The sequence below is a fragment of the Phragmites australis genome, chromosome 18, assembly GCF_958298935.1.
Source record: "Phragmites australis chromosome 18, lpPhrAust1.1, whole genome shotgun sequence".
Taxonomy (NCBI): domain Eukaryota; kingdom Viridiplantae; phylum Streptophyta; class Magnoliopsida; order Poales; family Poaceae; genus Phragmites; species Phragmites australis.
The window spans coordinates 24735789-24751536 of NC_084938.1; the positions used below are offsets into that span (position 1 = coordinate 24735789).

At 43.5% G+C, this 15748-nt stretch overlaps 1 protein-coding gene and 1 pseudogene across 2 annotated transcripts; one reads left to right on the top strand and one right to left on the bottom strand.

Annotated features, from left to right (window-relative positions):
- The first annotated feature begins 6755 nt into the window (after nucleotides 1-6755).
- LOC133898625 (BURP domain-containing protein 13-like) lies at nucleotides 6756-7482 on the top strand (annotated as a pseudogene).
- A 565-nt stretch (nucleotides 7483-8047) lies between these two features.
- Nucleotides 8048-11901, bottom strand: LOC133899034 (transmembrane 9 superfamily member 12-like). 2 transcript variants are annotated; one of them, XM_062339932.1, is made up of 2 exons: nucleotides 11760-11901; nucleotides 8048-10396 (listed from the first exon to the last, which is right to left on the bottom strand). In XM_062339932.1, the coding sequence occupies exon 2, from the start codon at nucleotides 10350-10352 to the stop codon at nucleotides 8367-8369; it is 1986 nt and encodes a 661-aa protein (XP_062195916.1). In that variant the 5' UTR covers nucleotides 10353-10396; nucleotides 11760-11901; the 3' UTR covers nucleotides 8048-8366. The 2 variants fall into 2 exon arrangements, with proteins under 2 accessions (XP_062195916.1, XP_062195917.1); XM_062339933.1 differs by lacking the exon at nucleotides 11760-11901 and adding an exon at nucleotides 11491-11734.
- Between the last annotated feature and the right edge of the window lie 3847 nt (nucleotides 11902-15748).

Here is a 15748-nt window from a genome sequence, read left to right on the forward strand (position 1 = left end):
CTCCGCCAGAGAGTCTCGGTTAATATTTATTCCTTTGATAAAAAGGACCGGAGTCTCCGGTGTTCACCGGATACTCCGGTATCTGGAGAACCTGGAGAGTCCGGCAAAGATTTCGAGTCTTTTCTGTGTGGCGACTGAGTGCCACCCGGAGTCTCCGGTGTTCACCGGATACTCCGGGTCAGTTCAACAGAACTGTATCAACTATTGTTTTTATTTGTGTTTTCTTGTAATAGTTGACTTTGTAAAGAATGTGTTTGAAGCATGTGTTTAATTTCTAAAATCCTTCTTTCATGCTTCTTGAAAGAAAGTTGATCCATGCCTTGTTGTAATTACCGACTTGTGATATCTCCATATACCATTATCTTCTTACAATTGGTAATAATACAAGTGGTAATCCTTGTTGATCATCTTTGTTTCAATTCTTGTTTTCAAGTGACTTCCTTTTATGTGAAAGATTTCATTTATCTCCTATGTTAGGAATATTGGTTTCTTCAAGGAAACTTTCCTTTTTGGAGTCTTTGGAAACTTGCTATCTCAATGCTTATATCATTTTCTATATACTTGCTTGAGATAAGTTTTTGAGCATGAATGCAATTCTATTCTTTATATGCTCAAATCTTGCTTAGTTCACTTGTTGAACTTTGAGAGCGATCATTTGTTGATCTTTGTCTTAGATGTAATTTGGACAATCTTTTAATTTTGTGCCTTTCATTTGGTATTCTCAAGTCTTATATGCTATTTTTGTCCAAATTATATCTTATTGGATCTTGAAAGTGACGAGCATGCTTGTTTGACTTAAATGTTAATATCTATAGCATGTTTGCTTTCTTTGATCCTACATTTAGAGTAAGTCTCTCTCAAATGCTTTTATTGTCTAAAATGTGCATAAAGCTTTCATTTGACTTCAATTGGTATATACCTTCATGTGGTATATATTTTCAATTGGTTTCTATCTATTGGTATGAACTTCAATTATTATCATATCCATGTCATATCAATATGCACATATCTATGAGAGAGCATGCTCTTTGTGATGAGTTCACTAACCTCTTCGGACCCAATGAGTTTGGGGATCAAATTGTACTTGAATGAGTTTTTAGGAACAATAAAGATGCATTGGATGCTTGGATTAATCATAATGAAGGTCCTTTCAAGTAGAAGCTCATTTCAATTGAAATTCATGAAGATGATTTTGTCCTTTCAATTGGATTTTTCATGAAGAAGGTCTTTATCTTTCAATTGGTATCTACAAAGAAAACCATCTCCTTCAATTTCAATTGGAATCAAGAGAAGGACCATATCAAAGTGAGCAATTCAATATCATTCCAAGTAATTTGTTCTTGATTTATGCATTTCATTTCAAAGATTCAATCTTGTGTAGATTGCATCATATCATAAAAATGTCTTGCAAAAATGTGTTTTTCTTGCAAGTGCTTAAAACCTCTTTATTGCAAATATGAACAATTTGAAGTAGCAAATTTTTGTGGGAACTCTATAATGATGTTTATGATTCATCCAATCCCAAATATGCAAAAGATTTCATATCAAATGCTTGAGTTGCTTCTATATGCAATATTGATGAAAATTGCAAAATCTTTGGCTTGAAGTTTTTAGTCCGCTTTAAATTGCTCTTTTGGACATATATGCTCGTGTGATGTTGATACTTTGTGATAAACGAGAAATTCATTATATTGTCAACAATTTTGCTATGTTCAACTTAGAGCCTAATCCATTGCATTTGTGTTTGGATATTTATTTCGGACTCATGCTTGATTTGCCTTCAATTGAATTAGTTTCAATTGGAATTGGTATCTCTTTCAATTGTTTCAATTGGTATGCTTTGAATTTTCAATTGATATCTCTTATAGGTATTCAATTGATATCCTTTGGAATTTTAATTGGCATCTTTTTCAATTGGTATCTCTTGTAGGTATCTAATTGATATCTTTTGAAGTTTTAATTGGAATTTCCTTTTTAAAATCTCTTTTGGCATCTCTTTGAACCCATTTGGCCTATTGTGTAGCTTGTTCTCCTCACAAAGCTCGTAATTGGATAAGTGTATTTGGTTTAACTCAAATTATGAAAATACACATATCATGAGGAGTTTACACTATACATGGTCTTGCACTAGCTTTCGATGATTCCTTTTGTGGGATAGAGCTAATGTGCTTCGAATGATTTTTAGGAAAAATTTCTCTTTTAGCAAGTCCTACTTAATTCTTACCAATTTGATGTCAATTGAGGGAGAATTCGTTTCGATGATTCCATTTTGGCATTGATGTCAATTGGGGGAGAATTTGGACTAGATGTTATATTTTGTAAGAGGGCTTTGCTTATGGAGGATAATTTGCTTATATGGGGAAGATGTCAATTAGGGAAGAATTTGAATGGTTGCCTTTGAGAAATAAGGTGAAAGGTCTGCTTTGCATGAGCATATTCATCTTCATACATACTTTGTCATGCTTGCTTGATATGTATAAAGAAAACTCCGTCCAAAATTTGAGAAAGACAATATATGCAATGATATTCAAAATTCATTCACGCGTGCATAGATTGTGGGGGAGTTTACTATATACATATATTGGTTTTTAACTAACATCAAAACCTTTGTGGTGTTTGATGCTAGTAAAACTAGTTTTGGCAATATCAAATATCTGTATGATATTTGGTATTTCCAAAACTTGTTCTTTGTATACATTCATCTTCGGACTCTATGTATACTTAGAACTTTAAATTTCGTCAAATATAATCATCTAGTGAGATTGTCATCAATTACCAAAATGGGGGAGATTGAAAGTGCATCTAGCCCCTATGTGTGGTTTTGGTAATTAATGACAATACATATGGACTAACAATGTTGTTGAGATTGTTAGTAGGTTGTTCAATAGGTGATGCATGGAGAAGAGACATGCATGAACTCTAGGTGAATAGGAAGATTGAAAGTACATCAAGATGAATGAGCTCTAGGTGATGCTCGGATGTGATGCATAGAGGAGAAATATGCATCTAGATAAATGAGCTTTTAGTGATGCTCATAAGAAGAAGAAGAAGCTCAATAAGATTAGCAATAAGCTTGAAGGCTAAGTTACTTGTGGAGATCAAGTAACTAAAGGTATGACTTGTTAATAGAGTTTTATGGACTAACCCATGTACTTTGTGCTTGAGAGTGAGTTGGGATTAGGATCCATAAAAAGGCATAAGTTGAATTGAAATCATATATGCCAAGAGTGAAGAACAAGAGTAGACTCCATATATGAAAAAGTGAATTCTTTGAAGATGTCGAATACAAAATGGTTTTATATGGCAAGACGGTGAAGGGCAAGCAAGACTCGGCTGCGATGGACCATCCGTGGTGAAGGGCAAGCAAATGGCTTGGCGCCGAAGGACCAAGGCGGTGGTGAAGAGCGAGTGAAGGCTTTACGCCGATGGACCGTGCGAGGCCATGTGAAGCTATGGATGATTCACATCAATCATATGAAGAATCAAGAAGAGATGGAGTGAAGAATATATGGAAGTTGGCAACCCTCAAGGTTTGAAAGAAAGAAGCGGTACTTGAAAGTTTTTCAAAAGCTCAAAGTGGTTCAAACGAGTTTTATCTTTGAATTTGAGTATAGGTATGCCGCACTATTAAGAGGGATGCAATGTGAGCTAATTGTCGTGTCTCAGTGCTCAAGAGTTCCCAACCAAACCCAAAGTGAGAGTTTGTTGTTAAGAGTCCGGAGCGGAAAGTGCGGAAGTGTCCAAAATAGGTTTTGGAGTGTTCCTAATTTGATCCTTTGTGTTTTAGGTCATGAATTTAGTTGGGATGTGTAGCCCTCTGAATAAGCTTTCCATAGAGTCCAAAATCGTCGAAATCGGACTCCGGGATCAAAAGTTATCGCCGTTTTTCGGAGGTCAGCTGTGCTGTACTCGGAGACTCCGGTGAAGACCGGATTCTCCGGTACCTGGAGTGGCCGGAGACTCCGGTGTAGGCCGGATATTCCGGTAAGTTCCAGAAAAGAGCCCAACGGCTAGTTTTTTGAAGTGGGCTATTTATACCCCACTCACCCCATCCTTTGGGGCTGCTGCAAGGGCACGAAAAGAACATCCTCTAGAGCCAAAAGAACTCCCTCCCACTCCATTCTAGTGTGTGATTTGAGAAGAAAAGTGAGTTGGGTTGAGAGATTGGAAGATTGAGTGCAAGTGAGCTAAATCCATTCTTGAGCACTTGAGTTCTTGACAAGAAGTTCTCGAAGCGTTTGTTACTCTTGGAGGTGAAGCCTCCTAGCCGGCTAGGTGTCGCCGGTGAGCTCCCGTGCTTGTGGTGAGCCGCGGGAAAGTTTGTGAAGGGCTCGATTTCGCCTCCGCAAGGGAAGAAATCAAGAGTGGATCGAGGAAAGCGGTTGAAAGAGACCCGGCTCGTTGGAGCTTCCTCAACGGAGACGTAGGATTCACGGTGGTGAATCCGAACTTCGGGAAACAAATCTTTGTGTCTCCTCTCTTGTTTCCTTTCATTTATGTTCTTGCTCAAATCTTTGTGCATATTGCTCGATCTACTTGTTTGTGTGTATTTGAGTGTAGGTTCTTCGTGGATCTACTTGGAATCATCTCCGGGAACACACGACATCACTTGGTTTGAGCTAAAACTCTCTACACATCCATTTCATTCAGTTTCGGGCTCTGTTCTGTACAGAACCCGGAGAATCCGGCCTTTACCGGAGTTTCCGGACCTGTACACACCGGAGTATCCGGACTACACCGGAGTCTCCGGTGAACAGTAATTCCAGGCATATGAACAGTATTTTCAGCCTTTTTCAATTTAAGTTTTATTGCATATCTCTTACTAGAATTGAGTAATTTTTGTCACCTTAGGATTGTAATTTCCACACTTATTTAGGGTGATTGTGCACTAGTTGAGCCTAGCATATTTAGGTTTTTCTCTTGTGAAAAACTCGTTAGTTTATATTCCGCTGCAAGTTTAGGCCAACGGTAGAAAGGGTTGAATTTTTGTAAAAACGCCTATTCACCCCCCCTCTAGGCGACATCATTGTCCTTTCAGATAGCACAGGTTGTGTGCGCGGCAATAGGCACGCAATGCTGCCAAGCGATCCTCCTATGATTCACCACACATCTTTGCCTCATCCACCCCATGCTTGTCATCAGACAACGCCACGCCATGTGCGCGTCCACCTTGTTGAAGAGGTAATGGCAAGGCCAAGCGCGGAGGTGCTCGAGGCCTTGTCAAATAGTCCTAACGCCGAGAGTCGCGCCAACATCCCACCTCCAATAGATCCTCTTGTAAGCAAGCCAAAGAAACAACAGTATTGAGGTCCTTGGGACGATGTAGAATAATTGCAAGACGAATTTCATCCTTTAAACCATCTAAAAATTGAGTCACAAAGAACATGGGTTCCCAAGATGCGTGATGGATCATGAGGTTATGCATCAGTTCATTGAACTTTTCTATGTACTCTGTGACACTACTGAGTTGTTTAAGGTGGGAAAACTGACATGCTAGTTGAGGAAACTCATGCTGCCCAAATTTCTCAAACAACAGGTTGACATGTTTGGATAATTAGTCGATTGCCACCACAAGCCCCCCCCCCCCTCCCGACCAAGTGCATAGTGGTGACATTAGTCCATAATTCAGACTGAATGTTGTACACCCGAAAATAAGATTCACAACAGAAACACCAAGCTCAAGGATTTGAACCATTGAAGAGGGGAAAATTAAGTTTTGAAAGAGGTGTGTACTGATGTCCCCCAATGCCTCGATGCAAGGAATGTGTTCAACTATAATTCAGGAGTGAGAGGTCTGGCAAGGCTGACATACCCTTGACCAGGTGGTTCGAGGAAAATTTACCCCCCCCCCCCAAATCCATCCTTGGTGCATAGTTTCAAGGTGACGGCCGTCTGGCCTGTGGTCGTCCTGACCGTTCGATGCTTTATAGTCTGTCCCCAGCTTGTGCAATGGCGACACCACGATCAGTGGGGTTCGGGTGTCTGACCGGATTGCTCACCATCTTCCTGACCTGCTCTCGTAGATCATCCACCTCACCCTTGATGCCCTTGGTCACCTTCTCCATCTCCGTCTTCCATACTGGGAACTCCTTCACAGCGGGTCTGATCTCATCTAGGAGATCCACCTTCTTCAAGATCGTGGCATTAGACGCGCGCAACTCCGCTAGCACCTTCATCATCTCTGCGACCTACTGCTCGGTCCCCATCGCCCTCTTCTGTTCGCGAGTTTGGTACTGGGGCCGCTTCAAGTAATATGGTACCTTCACTAGGATTGAAATCGACTCTGATGCCAGGTATGTCACGTGCCCAATTTGTAACGGGAATAGACATATTTTAGGGGATGAGAAGCATAGATTCCTAGGTAGGGAGCAAGAATGGAATTGGGGGTGGAGCAAAACTGGAAGGGAGAGATGAGATTCAGGTCCAGAATACAGATGCCATACCTATCTCACCCTCCTCTCCGATCTAAATAGTACAAGCCAAAACTTTGGACCAACAAATACTCATTTGGTCCACAGCAACGCTAGGAACTTGACATTGGGCTTTTACACCCGTGGCTCAGCCTGCTTCGCCTTTGGCCCAATCCTGCCTTCAGTGACTTGTTGCCACTGTAGTCGTAGAAGTAGCAGTAGGTGCCGTGACATGCATTGATGCAGGGAATCGTTTTACTAGCATCGTATGCCACAAGGGAAAACTGGGTTTCAAGCGTCGGAGAAAACCCACGCTGTGGGTGACCAAGATTCGAGAGTGATCCCATGCAAACGCCTCCACGGCGTGACATTATCGTGGAAGCATTGAACGCACAACCGCCGAGACGGGCACACACAGGCGATTCGATTCCGTGTGACACTGCCGGGAGGATAAGGAGCCACGTCTCGGATTCCATCCCGTTCTTGACGTCGGCGCTGCCGAGCGTCCTCACGCTTTTCGACGTCTCCCCTAGACTCCGCCCAGGCCGCCAGCATGGAGGAGACCCGGCGCACGTGCGAGTCGCCGCCGCTCGCCGGGGAGGCCAAGTTCTACGCCACGTCGCTGGAGACCCTAGTCGTGCGCGCCATGGCGGCGCTCGGCACCCGCTACGTCAGGGCAGTGACCTCCACGCTGCCCCGCACCGAAGCGCCGCTGCAGCTGCACACCGTCCACGCAGTGCGGCCGGTCGACAGCTCCAGCTTCGTGGCGTGCCACGACAAGGCCTACCCTTATACCGTGTACCGATGCCACGGCACCGGCCCGGCCAGGGCGTACATGTTGGAGATGGAGGGCGGCGGCGGTGGCGTGGTCACCGTCTGCCACACCGACACGTCCCTGTGGAACCCGGAGCACGTCTCCTTCAAGCTCATGGGCACCAAACTTGGCGACGCGCCGGTCTGCCGCCTCATGCCGTACGGGCACATAGTATGGGCCAAGAACGAGAAGCGCTCGCTAGTATAAGGAGCGCCGTTCTGCCGTCGGCAATTGTGATCGATGCAATATCTGTGCTGTTGTTCATGCCACCTAGTCTGCTTTGTTACGTTCATCAACAAAGATGAATGATTATTTTCAGCCTTTGTTGCTTTGTTACCAGCTGGCTTGCTTTCTCCAGCTTCAGCTACTAAAAACCTTATTTATAGCTTTCTTTCCTATTCCTATCAAAGTCAGTTCTTTCCTTGATTCTTTCTTTTGGTGCATGAACTTTTTTTTAACTTTCAAAAAATGAGACGAGTGATTTTAGAATATTTTTTTACTTTGGGATAAATAAGAAAAGGTGCAGATCTCAACAAGTTACTCGTGAATAAGCGAAAACGCATTTTGAGGATCGCAATTTCCTGTACAGTGCCAGTAGTGATTCCCTAATTAGGCACCAATACTTGAATGAAGCCTATTTCCCAGGCTAGTTGTTGCCCATGTAGAATAGCCAAAAGTAATAAAGTGCTATTGTAACCAATCAGCTTCAGTCAGATGGGTTCACAAGCTGATGATGTACTGAAGCATTATGCAAGAAATCATCTCACTCTGAAGAAAGAAGATAGAGAACACAAAGATCACATAAAGGCCGGGGCAACGCTCATTGTTCAAAAACATGTAGCGAATATGCCATTTCCACTCAGATTACAGTTTGTCCCAACACACAGAGGAGTAAATGTATCATTGCTCCTAAACCCTTATAAAGCTGTGTTCCAATATCTAGATTCATTGTAGCAGTCACAACTGAGAACAATTGGAACCGAAAAAGGGTACTGCATCTACTAGGGGATATTCCACTCCATCTACTTGGAACAGAAAATATCTCTAGGTGATCAAAATCACCACAAATGGTAAATCGTGCATCCCAGGGTGAACCACTCACGCACACTTGCGTAGTGCAAATCTGAAGTACGTTGAATACATCAATCGATCTTTACAGATGAGAAGAGGTAGTGCACGAAGGCAAATGATGTCAAAAAGCCAATGGTTCCGGTTGCTAGCATGATTGCAAATGCCATGAGAAATGAGTAACCGATGTAAAGCATTGCAGAGACAGGCCCGCTCAGGCTTCTGAGGTCAAAGACCAAGTAGTTGATGGAGTAGAGGAACACGTAGAGAGCAACAGAACCGGAGGCGAAGAAAGCCTTCCACCACCACCTCCAGTCCTCCACACAGAGATTCATGTATGTCAGGACAACAGATACCTCGGCGCAGACAACAACAAGCAGCAGCAGGACAATCAGCAGGAAGCCAAACACGTAGTAGAACCTTCCAAGCCAGATGGTCGACAGAATGAAGAAGAGCTCAATAAACAGGGTTCCAAATGGCAGTGTCCCTGCACCAAGGACAAGAAGCCACGATGGATACTTCCGTGCAGGGATCTCTCTAGGTATCTGATTGGTTCGAACAGGGAATTCTATTTGCTCTGCTCTTGTACCAAGAAAGCCACCAACATGAGTCAATGGCACGGAAATGCAGAACCATAGAGCCAGAAGGGTGAAAAATAGTGAGATAGGTAAAGCTCCAGTGCTCTTGCTTCCCCACAACACAAAGTTTAAGACGGTTAGGACCATGAACATGATACCAGGGAAAAAGCAGGCGGATGCCCAGGACACTGATCTCCACCCTTCAGATGTGCCCTTAATAGTCCTCCAGAATCGAACACTGACATATCCAGCTGCAATACCAAGGAAAAGATAGAGAAGAATCATCCCGGTAAGAAGCATTCCTCTTGAGGCTGGAGACATGAACCCAAGTGTAGCAAAAACAATTGTTACAATTGCCATGCCCAAAATCTGAATCCCATCACCAATCATTACGCATAACATCTTGGAGCAAGTTGGCTCTCTGAATACATCTCCGACTACAAGCTTCCACCCAGATAGCTCCTCATTCATCTGTGCTTGTGCTTCCTTGTCGAGCTCTTCATACCTGGTCAGGTCCCTCCTGACGGTTCTGAGGAATATAACAAAGACAATTCCAGCCAAGAACAAGATCACCATGAGGGAGTTCATTATAGAGAACCAGTGGACCTTAGCGCCAGCCTCCATCTTCAGATAAGCATCCCACCTAGATGGCCACCTGATGTTGCTCTTCACAAACTCAACATCATAAGTGAATGTAATCCTCTCCTGTTGCCTGATCACTTGAGACTTCTGAAGCTCCACAGGGCAGCCCACTGGGTCAATGCTGTCGTACATGTTAAGCTTTGAGAAAGACTCAGCATTGTGTTTCACACTGCAGGGCACAACCTCAAACCCAACAATCTGATACCCAGACATCCCCTTCTTGTCTAACTCTGAGATGACACCGGATCCTTCTTCTCCAGTGCCAATGATTTCCACATTGCTGCCCTCGTACTCATGGACCAAGACCTTAAACTTTAAATGGTTGATGATATAATCCTCTGAGCTACCTGCTGGAGTGTAACCAACAGGGAAGCCAGTCCACTGTACTGTAACACCATTCTGCTCAGTGAAACGCATGACGGGCAGATTGTCAAGCATCATGTTGACCTGGTAAAGATCACGGGTGCGCTGCTTAAGGAGCTTTGCATCATTCTCATTAAGCCCTTTTGTGGTGCAGAGGAAGAGGGACTCATTAACATTCACATGGAACCTGTAGGGCGAGTTTTCAATCTGGTCACCCATCAGAAGCTCACCCAGATTCTCGGCGCTCTTCTTGATGCCACCCTGGGGATGGCAGTATGGCAGGCTGTAGTAGCTGAAAGGCATCTCTGTCTCGATGGACGTGAGTGAGTTCACCTTGGCAAATATAGGCTCACCCTGGGAGTATGTGTGCATGTAGCTGCCAGGCAAATAGAATGCATTGCCTGGCAACACAGCCAGTAACAACGCCACCCATAACAACGGAGCCATAAAGCAGGAACTGTGCAACGCCCCAGCCATCTGAAGCACAAATTGTCCAACACCTAGAACATGTGTGAGCTAACCTGTAACGAACAAGAACTAACATTATATTGATCAAACAACAAGAACAAAGCTTTTGTCCCAAGCAAGTTGAGGTAGGCTAGAGATGAAACCCACAAGATCCAACTAAAAAGATGATGAGAAAACAATAATAATAAAAAAAGGTTCTAATAATAGTAAAAAAAAATAGCAAAAGTAATAATGATATAAGGAGATTAATGCATAAGTTATGGTTCTAGCACGTGGATTGCTAACTTCCACGTACTTCTATCCATGAATAGTTTCTTAGGAATATTTTATTCCTTCAAATATCTCTTTATAGACTCCTCACATGTTATGTTTGATCGACCCCTGCCTCTCTTCACATTATCAGCGCGCCTTAGTATCCCGCTATGCACAGGTGACACTGGAAGCCTCCATTGGATAAATTTCCTATTCATGATTCCGTAAGAGACTTTTTTTGGACTGACATATCTTGAAGTTATAATGCGATTGCATAAACCTAGTCATTTTCTAGAGCAAGATTTTGGAAAATCTCTCTGCTCTGTCTAATAAAAGATGCTGATCAGACTACACTGCTGAACTTCAAGTTGAAAAACAATAACAGCAACAACTAACTCTGTGCACATTCTATATTTGCAGCAGAAGCCAATTAAGCCCATTAAAAGACAGTAATATGATAATAACAAAGTAGCACGGCAATTTCGATGCGCAAGAATATCATGAATTCTGTAGTAACATATCCAACAGGCATACACAATTAGGCACTTTAACAGGCGCAGAACATTGAGAATTTTCCTATGAAACCCTGTATCAAGAATTAACTATGTACACGACCTAACCTCTAAACGAACAGGTACACTATTACTTTATTCCTTATTGTTCCCAACACGCCAAAAATTTGGAACTATCACAGAAATTGAGACACTCTGAAAACCAATAAGCAAGCAGGTAGAGCCCCATATGTAGTGAGCACCCTAGAACAACCGAGCGAGGACAACTTGATACAGGAGTAACCGTCACTCTGAAATCCGAACTAAACTTCCGGTATAATTCTTCCAACAACCTAGCCACCTAGCAATATCACAAGATACCGACCAGCACGAGCCCTGCACACCTGAAGGCTCAACCCTCTCCGCAGGAATCCGCACCAGCACCCCCCGCGCCACGAACGAACGAAGCAGCGCTACCCAATCAGGCCAGGAGACCGAGGATCTACCTAAACGAACCCAGAGATCTACAGCAAGCAACCGCGCGCACGAGAACCAAACCCCAACGTTAAATTGCAACAGCGCGCTGCTCCCCATACCCGAGCCCGAAAGGGAGAGAAGCGGGTAGAGACGTCGGGAAGGTTCTAGAATGGAAGGCGCGAGGGGAGGAAGGTACCTGGGACCTGGGCGCACCGGACGGGAGGAAGCGGGGCCGGTGGGGTGGATGGATCGGGAGAGAGCAGCGAAGTGAGGGAGAGAGGACAGGACGTGGCGTGGGCGGGGGAGGGGAGGGCAGGGGAGGGGAGACGCAGCGAAAGCGTTGGGTACTTGGGTGTGGTGGGGTGGGCGCATCCGAATCTTTCTCGGCGTTGGGCTTTGGCCCGCTTGGTGGTGGATCTGATTCTCGCGTGGTTTCGCGAAGTGGGGAAATGCGGGATGTGCCACGTGTTTTTTATAAGTACCTGTCTATATTAAACGGGAAAAATGTAAAAACCCCTAAAAATCACTTAGATTTTGACTTTTCTCTAAAAGTTATTTTGTTGAAAAAAACCCTCTAAATGTTTTATTTTGTTGCAAAAACACCCTAAAAATCACAAAAAATTAAACAAAATTACAAAAAATTCTAAAAAAACTAGAGACAATTCTAAGACCTTTTGTGAATTTTTTTCAAAAATAGTATCCTTTGCATTATATTTCATGGAGAGTAAGTTTAAAAAAAAACGTGTAGCTCATTTATTAATTCGAGTTAAATGCATAGTTAATTATTTACTAATCCAAAAATCATGAAACAAAATTTTTTTAGTCTTCTTACATGATCCTCTATCTTCTAAAAATACATAAAATTTTGAAATAGTTATTGTAACATGCAGGATTGAGTAAATGTGTTACAGATAGATTAATTCATAACTAATCCATAACACTCCTAAAATTAGTGAAACCACTTTTATTAGTTTACTTAAACAATTATTTGTGTAGAAAAAATAATGGTAGACATGAAAAAATTAAAATAACATGAGTTAATAAATGAGCTGCACATTTTTCTTTTTTTTCCAAACTTCCTCTCCATGAGATATGATGCAAAGGATATTATTTTTGAAAATAAATTTCACATAAGGTCTTAGAATTGTCTCTAGTTTTTGTTTTGAATTTTTTTGTGATTTTTTTATTTTTTTGAATTTGGGGGGGGGGTGTTGCAACAAAATAACTTTTGGGGGAAGGTCAAAATCCAAGTGACTTGGGGGGAGGGGGGTTTGCATTTTTCCCATATTAAATAGAAAGGTAAACCTACATCAACAGTATAATTACACGCACATATGGAAAGGGTATGGAGAAGAGAACCGTCCATACCAACTTACACAGAGGATCCTATAACGAAAGGAAATTACAAACAAGTCTTTAGAGACATCTGTGTTTGTCAGGAACACCCCCATCGCCAAATTCTGCCAACCTCAAGGCATCCGTCGGAGGAAGATGGCGATAGCATGCTTCACACCCGGATAAACAACAGCACCATCACCACAAAAGCTTTGAAAGGAGCCACAACATATCTCATCTCTAGAAACAGGATTGAAAAAAAAAACCTTACTCAAGCATTGCCCAGAGATACGCCCCATGCGAACCTGGTCCTGAAACTACCCACACCGCCGAAGGGCAGCATAGAAGAAGGGCAGCTTCAATCACCATAGTACCATAGCCCTAGCAGTCACCGCTCCTCTCCCTTTGCTCCACGTCGTCGTCCAGACCGACGACAAAACTGGCACTACCCACTACAGAAACTAAAGTCAATAGCCTAGAAACGACATTTGCCCTCGCCAGCAACAATGCCGATGAGCCAAAAACAACCAGCACCACTGGCATAACACCAGTGATCTGGTAAATCATACACATACTCATACCCATACACAGACATATCCTATACACGTACGCATATGCATACACAACACAAACACATACACAAAACAAACTTCCACAATGCAGAAGCAGAAGTCGGTGCTCGATCCAGTGGCCCAAGCTGAAAGCCGACGGCCGGGCAAGGTGGACGAGGACCACAGCAGCACCAGCGGTGGCAGCTGCACTGGAGGGGCACAAGGACGCAGCAGACAAGAAGCCGAGCATCAGCACCCCACCATGCCTGAGGCTGCAAGTCCCGAGCAAGAATGGTGCCATCGATGCCTTGGCTGCCTCCGACACACTTGTGGCCAACAACCTGACACGCATCGACAAGCTCCACCCAAGCTCGACGCACCTCCACATGGCGACGCAGCCGAAGGCTCCACCGGAACCCACAAGCCTACTAGCTAGTCTACAGGGTTCGCAGAATGTCAATCCACCGGATTCCCACCCCCTCCCCCCCCCCCCGGTGCCAGAGGAGGAGATTTGATGAGATCGATGCCGGCTTCCCAGAAATTGCTCTTGGTTTGCCTCTTTTTTTACTATAGATGAGGAATAGTCTTTCTCAAAAATTCCAACCCTTCGTTGGTGGAATATTTTGAGGGTATGTGCCACGGGTTTTGCTACTTAGGGACGACGAGATGTCAGATCAAAACTGGGTAATCTCTGTATCGAACTGTCAAGACGTGTGCCGACTAGACAATGAGGGGAGGGAGAGCGACTCGAGCAAGGTGACCCAGTACACGCGTGACCGGACCAGAGTGGGTCAACTAGGCGTGAGTTGGCATGAGTCGGCCGATGGCCAGCTGTGACCGGTAATTTTATAAACTGGATGACTTGGAGGACAACCAACTAGAACATACTTCTATTTCTATTGTTCCTAATGCAATTCCGCTCTGCGCCTCCTACCTTTCTTCCTCTCTCTCTATTCCTCTATCCTGCTTTACGCCTACAATTGTTAAATCGGAGTGTTAGCGCATTGCCGGATTGGCAATCGTATATGCTAACACGACCCAACACGCACACTAAATCGGAGTGTTAGCGCATTGCCGGATCGGCCTTCCAATACTTTTTTTTTAACAGTGCGACCCCATCTACACGACCTTCATTGGAGGTCTAGCCTTCCAGTACTATGTAAGTCGAATAGAGTTTTCTTGACACTCCCCTTTGTTACAAAGGAGGCAATAAAAGTAGGAAGAGAAAATAACTTCAAGATTCCACGTATAAAGAAAGGAATCCTAGAAAGATAAGAGCACCTTCTTCCTTTGCAGATCAATTGCGAGTCATCGTTGGTAGCTGAGGCTATGGCCCAACTCGCTGAATAATTTGTAAGAGAGAGTATTGCAAGCTTTTTTGATTGATGAGAAAATGTACTAATGGTATGCATGGAACCCTTCATTTTGCCAAGAGTCCATGTTTAGGCGCATACAGGTTCCATGTTTTAGAAGAATTTAGGCATGCAAATTTTGTGGATGACCTTGGCGATCTCTTGCTGCCAAAACAATCTAGAAAACGTTTTTCATCGAAACCATCTAGCAAACACCATCCATCGGGCTCAAGCGAGTGTTCAACGACTTCGGGTTCCAACGACACTTCAAATCTCACGCGGCAATGATCTACTAGAGTATCATGGTAGAGGGAGATGAGCTTGAAAGATAGAGGGGAAAACTATATGAACAAATTTAACTTCATGCACTTTCGTTCATTTGTTGTGAGATCTTGTTTTCTTGATATTTCATGTTGCCTAAGAATTCAGGCATACAAATTTTGTACATATCCATAGCGATCTCTTGCTGCCAACTGGTAGCTCGTCAAAATCATCCAGCAAACAACATCCATCGGACTCAAGCTAATCTTCAACAACTTCGTGTTCAAGCGAATCTTCAACCGAATCGATTCTCGCTTCAGCACTCTCCCATGAAAATGACGACAAATCTTTCTCCGGAGACGACGACTGTGTCAACCTCATGCGGCAACGACCTGCCAGAGTATCATGGTAGAGGAAGATAGCATGAAGGACAGAAGGAAAATCTATAGGAACAAATTTAACTTTACATACCTTCGCTCATTTGTTTTGAGCTCTCATCTTCCTGATGATCCATACTGCTGAAGGAATAATGCAAGGAGGAAGCCGCATCATCCCGCATGAGTATATGAAGAGGCAGGCTTGGAATCACAATAGACGCATGCGTAGATCACGAAGAGGCGGGATTGGAAAAGAAGAGGGCATTAACTGTATACATGCATGCAGCTTTGGAAAAGAAGAGGTGATTA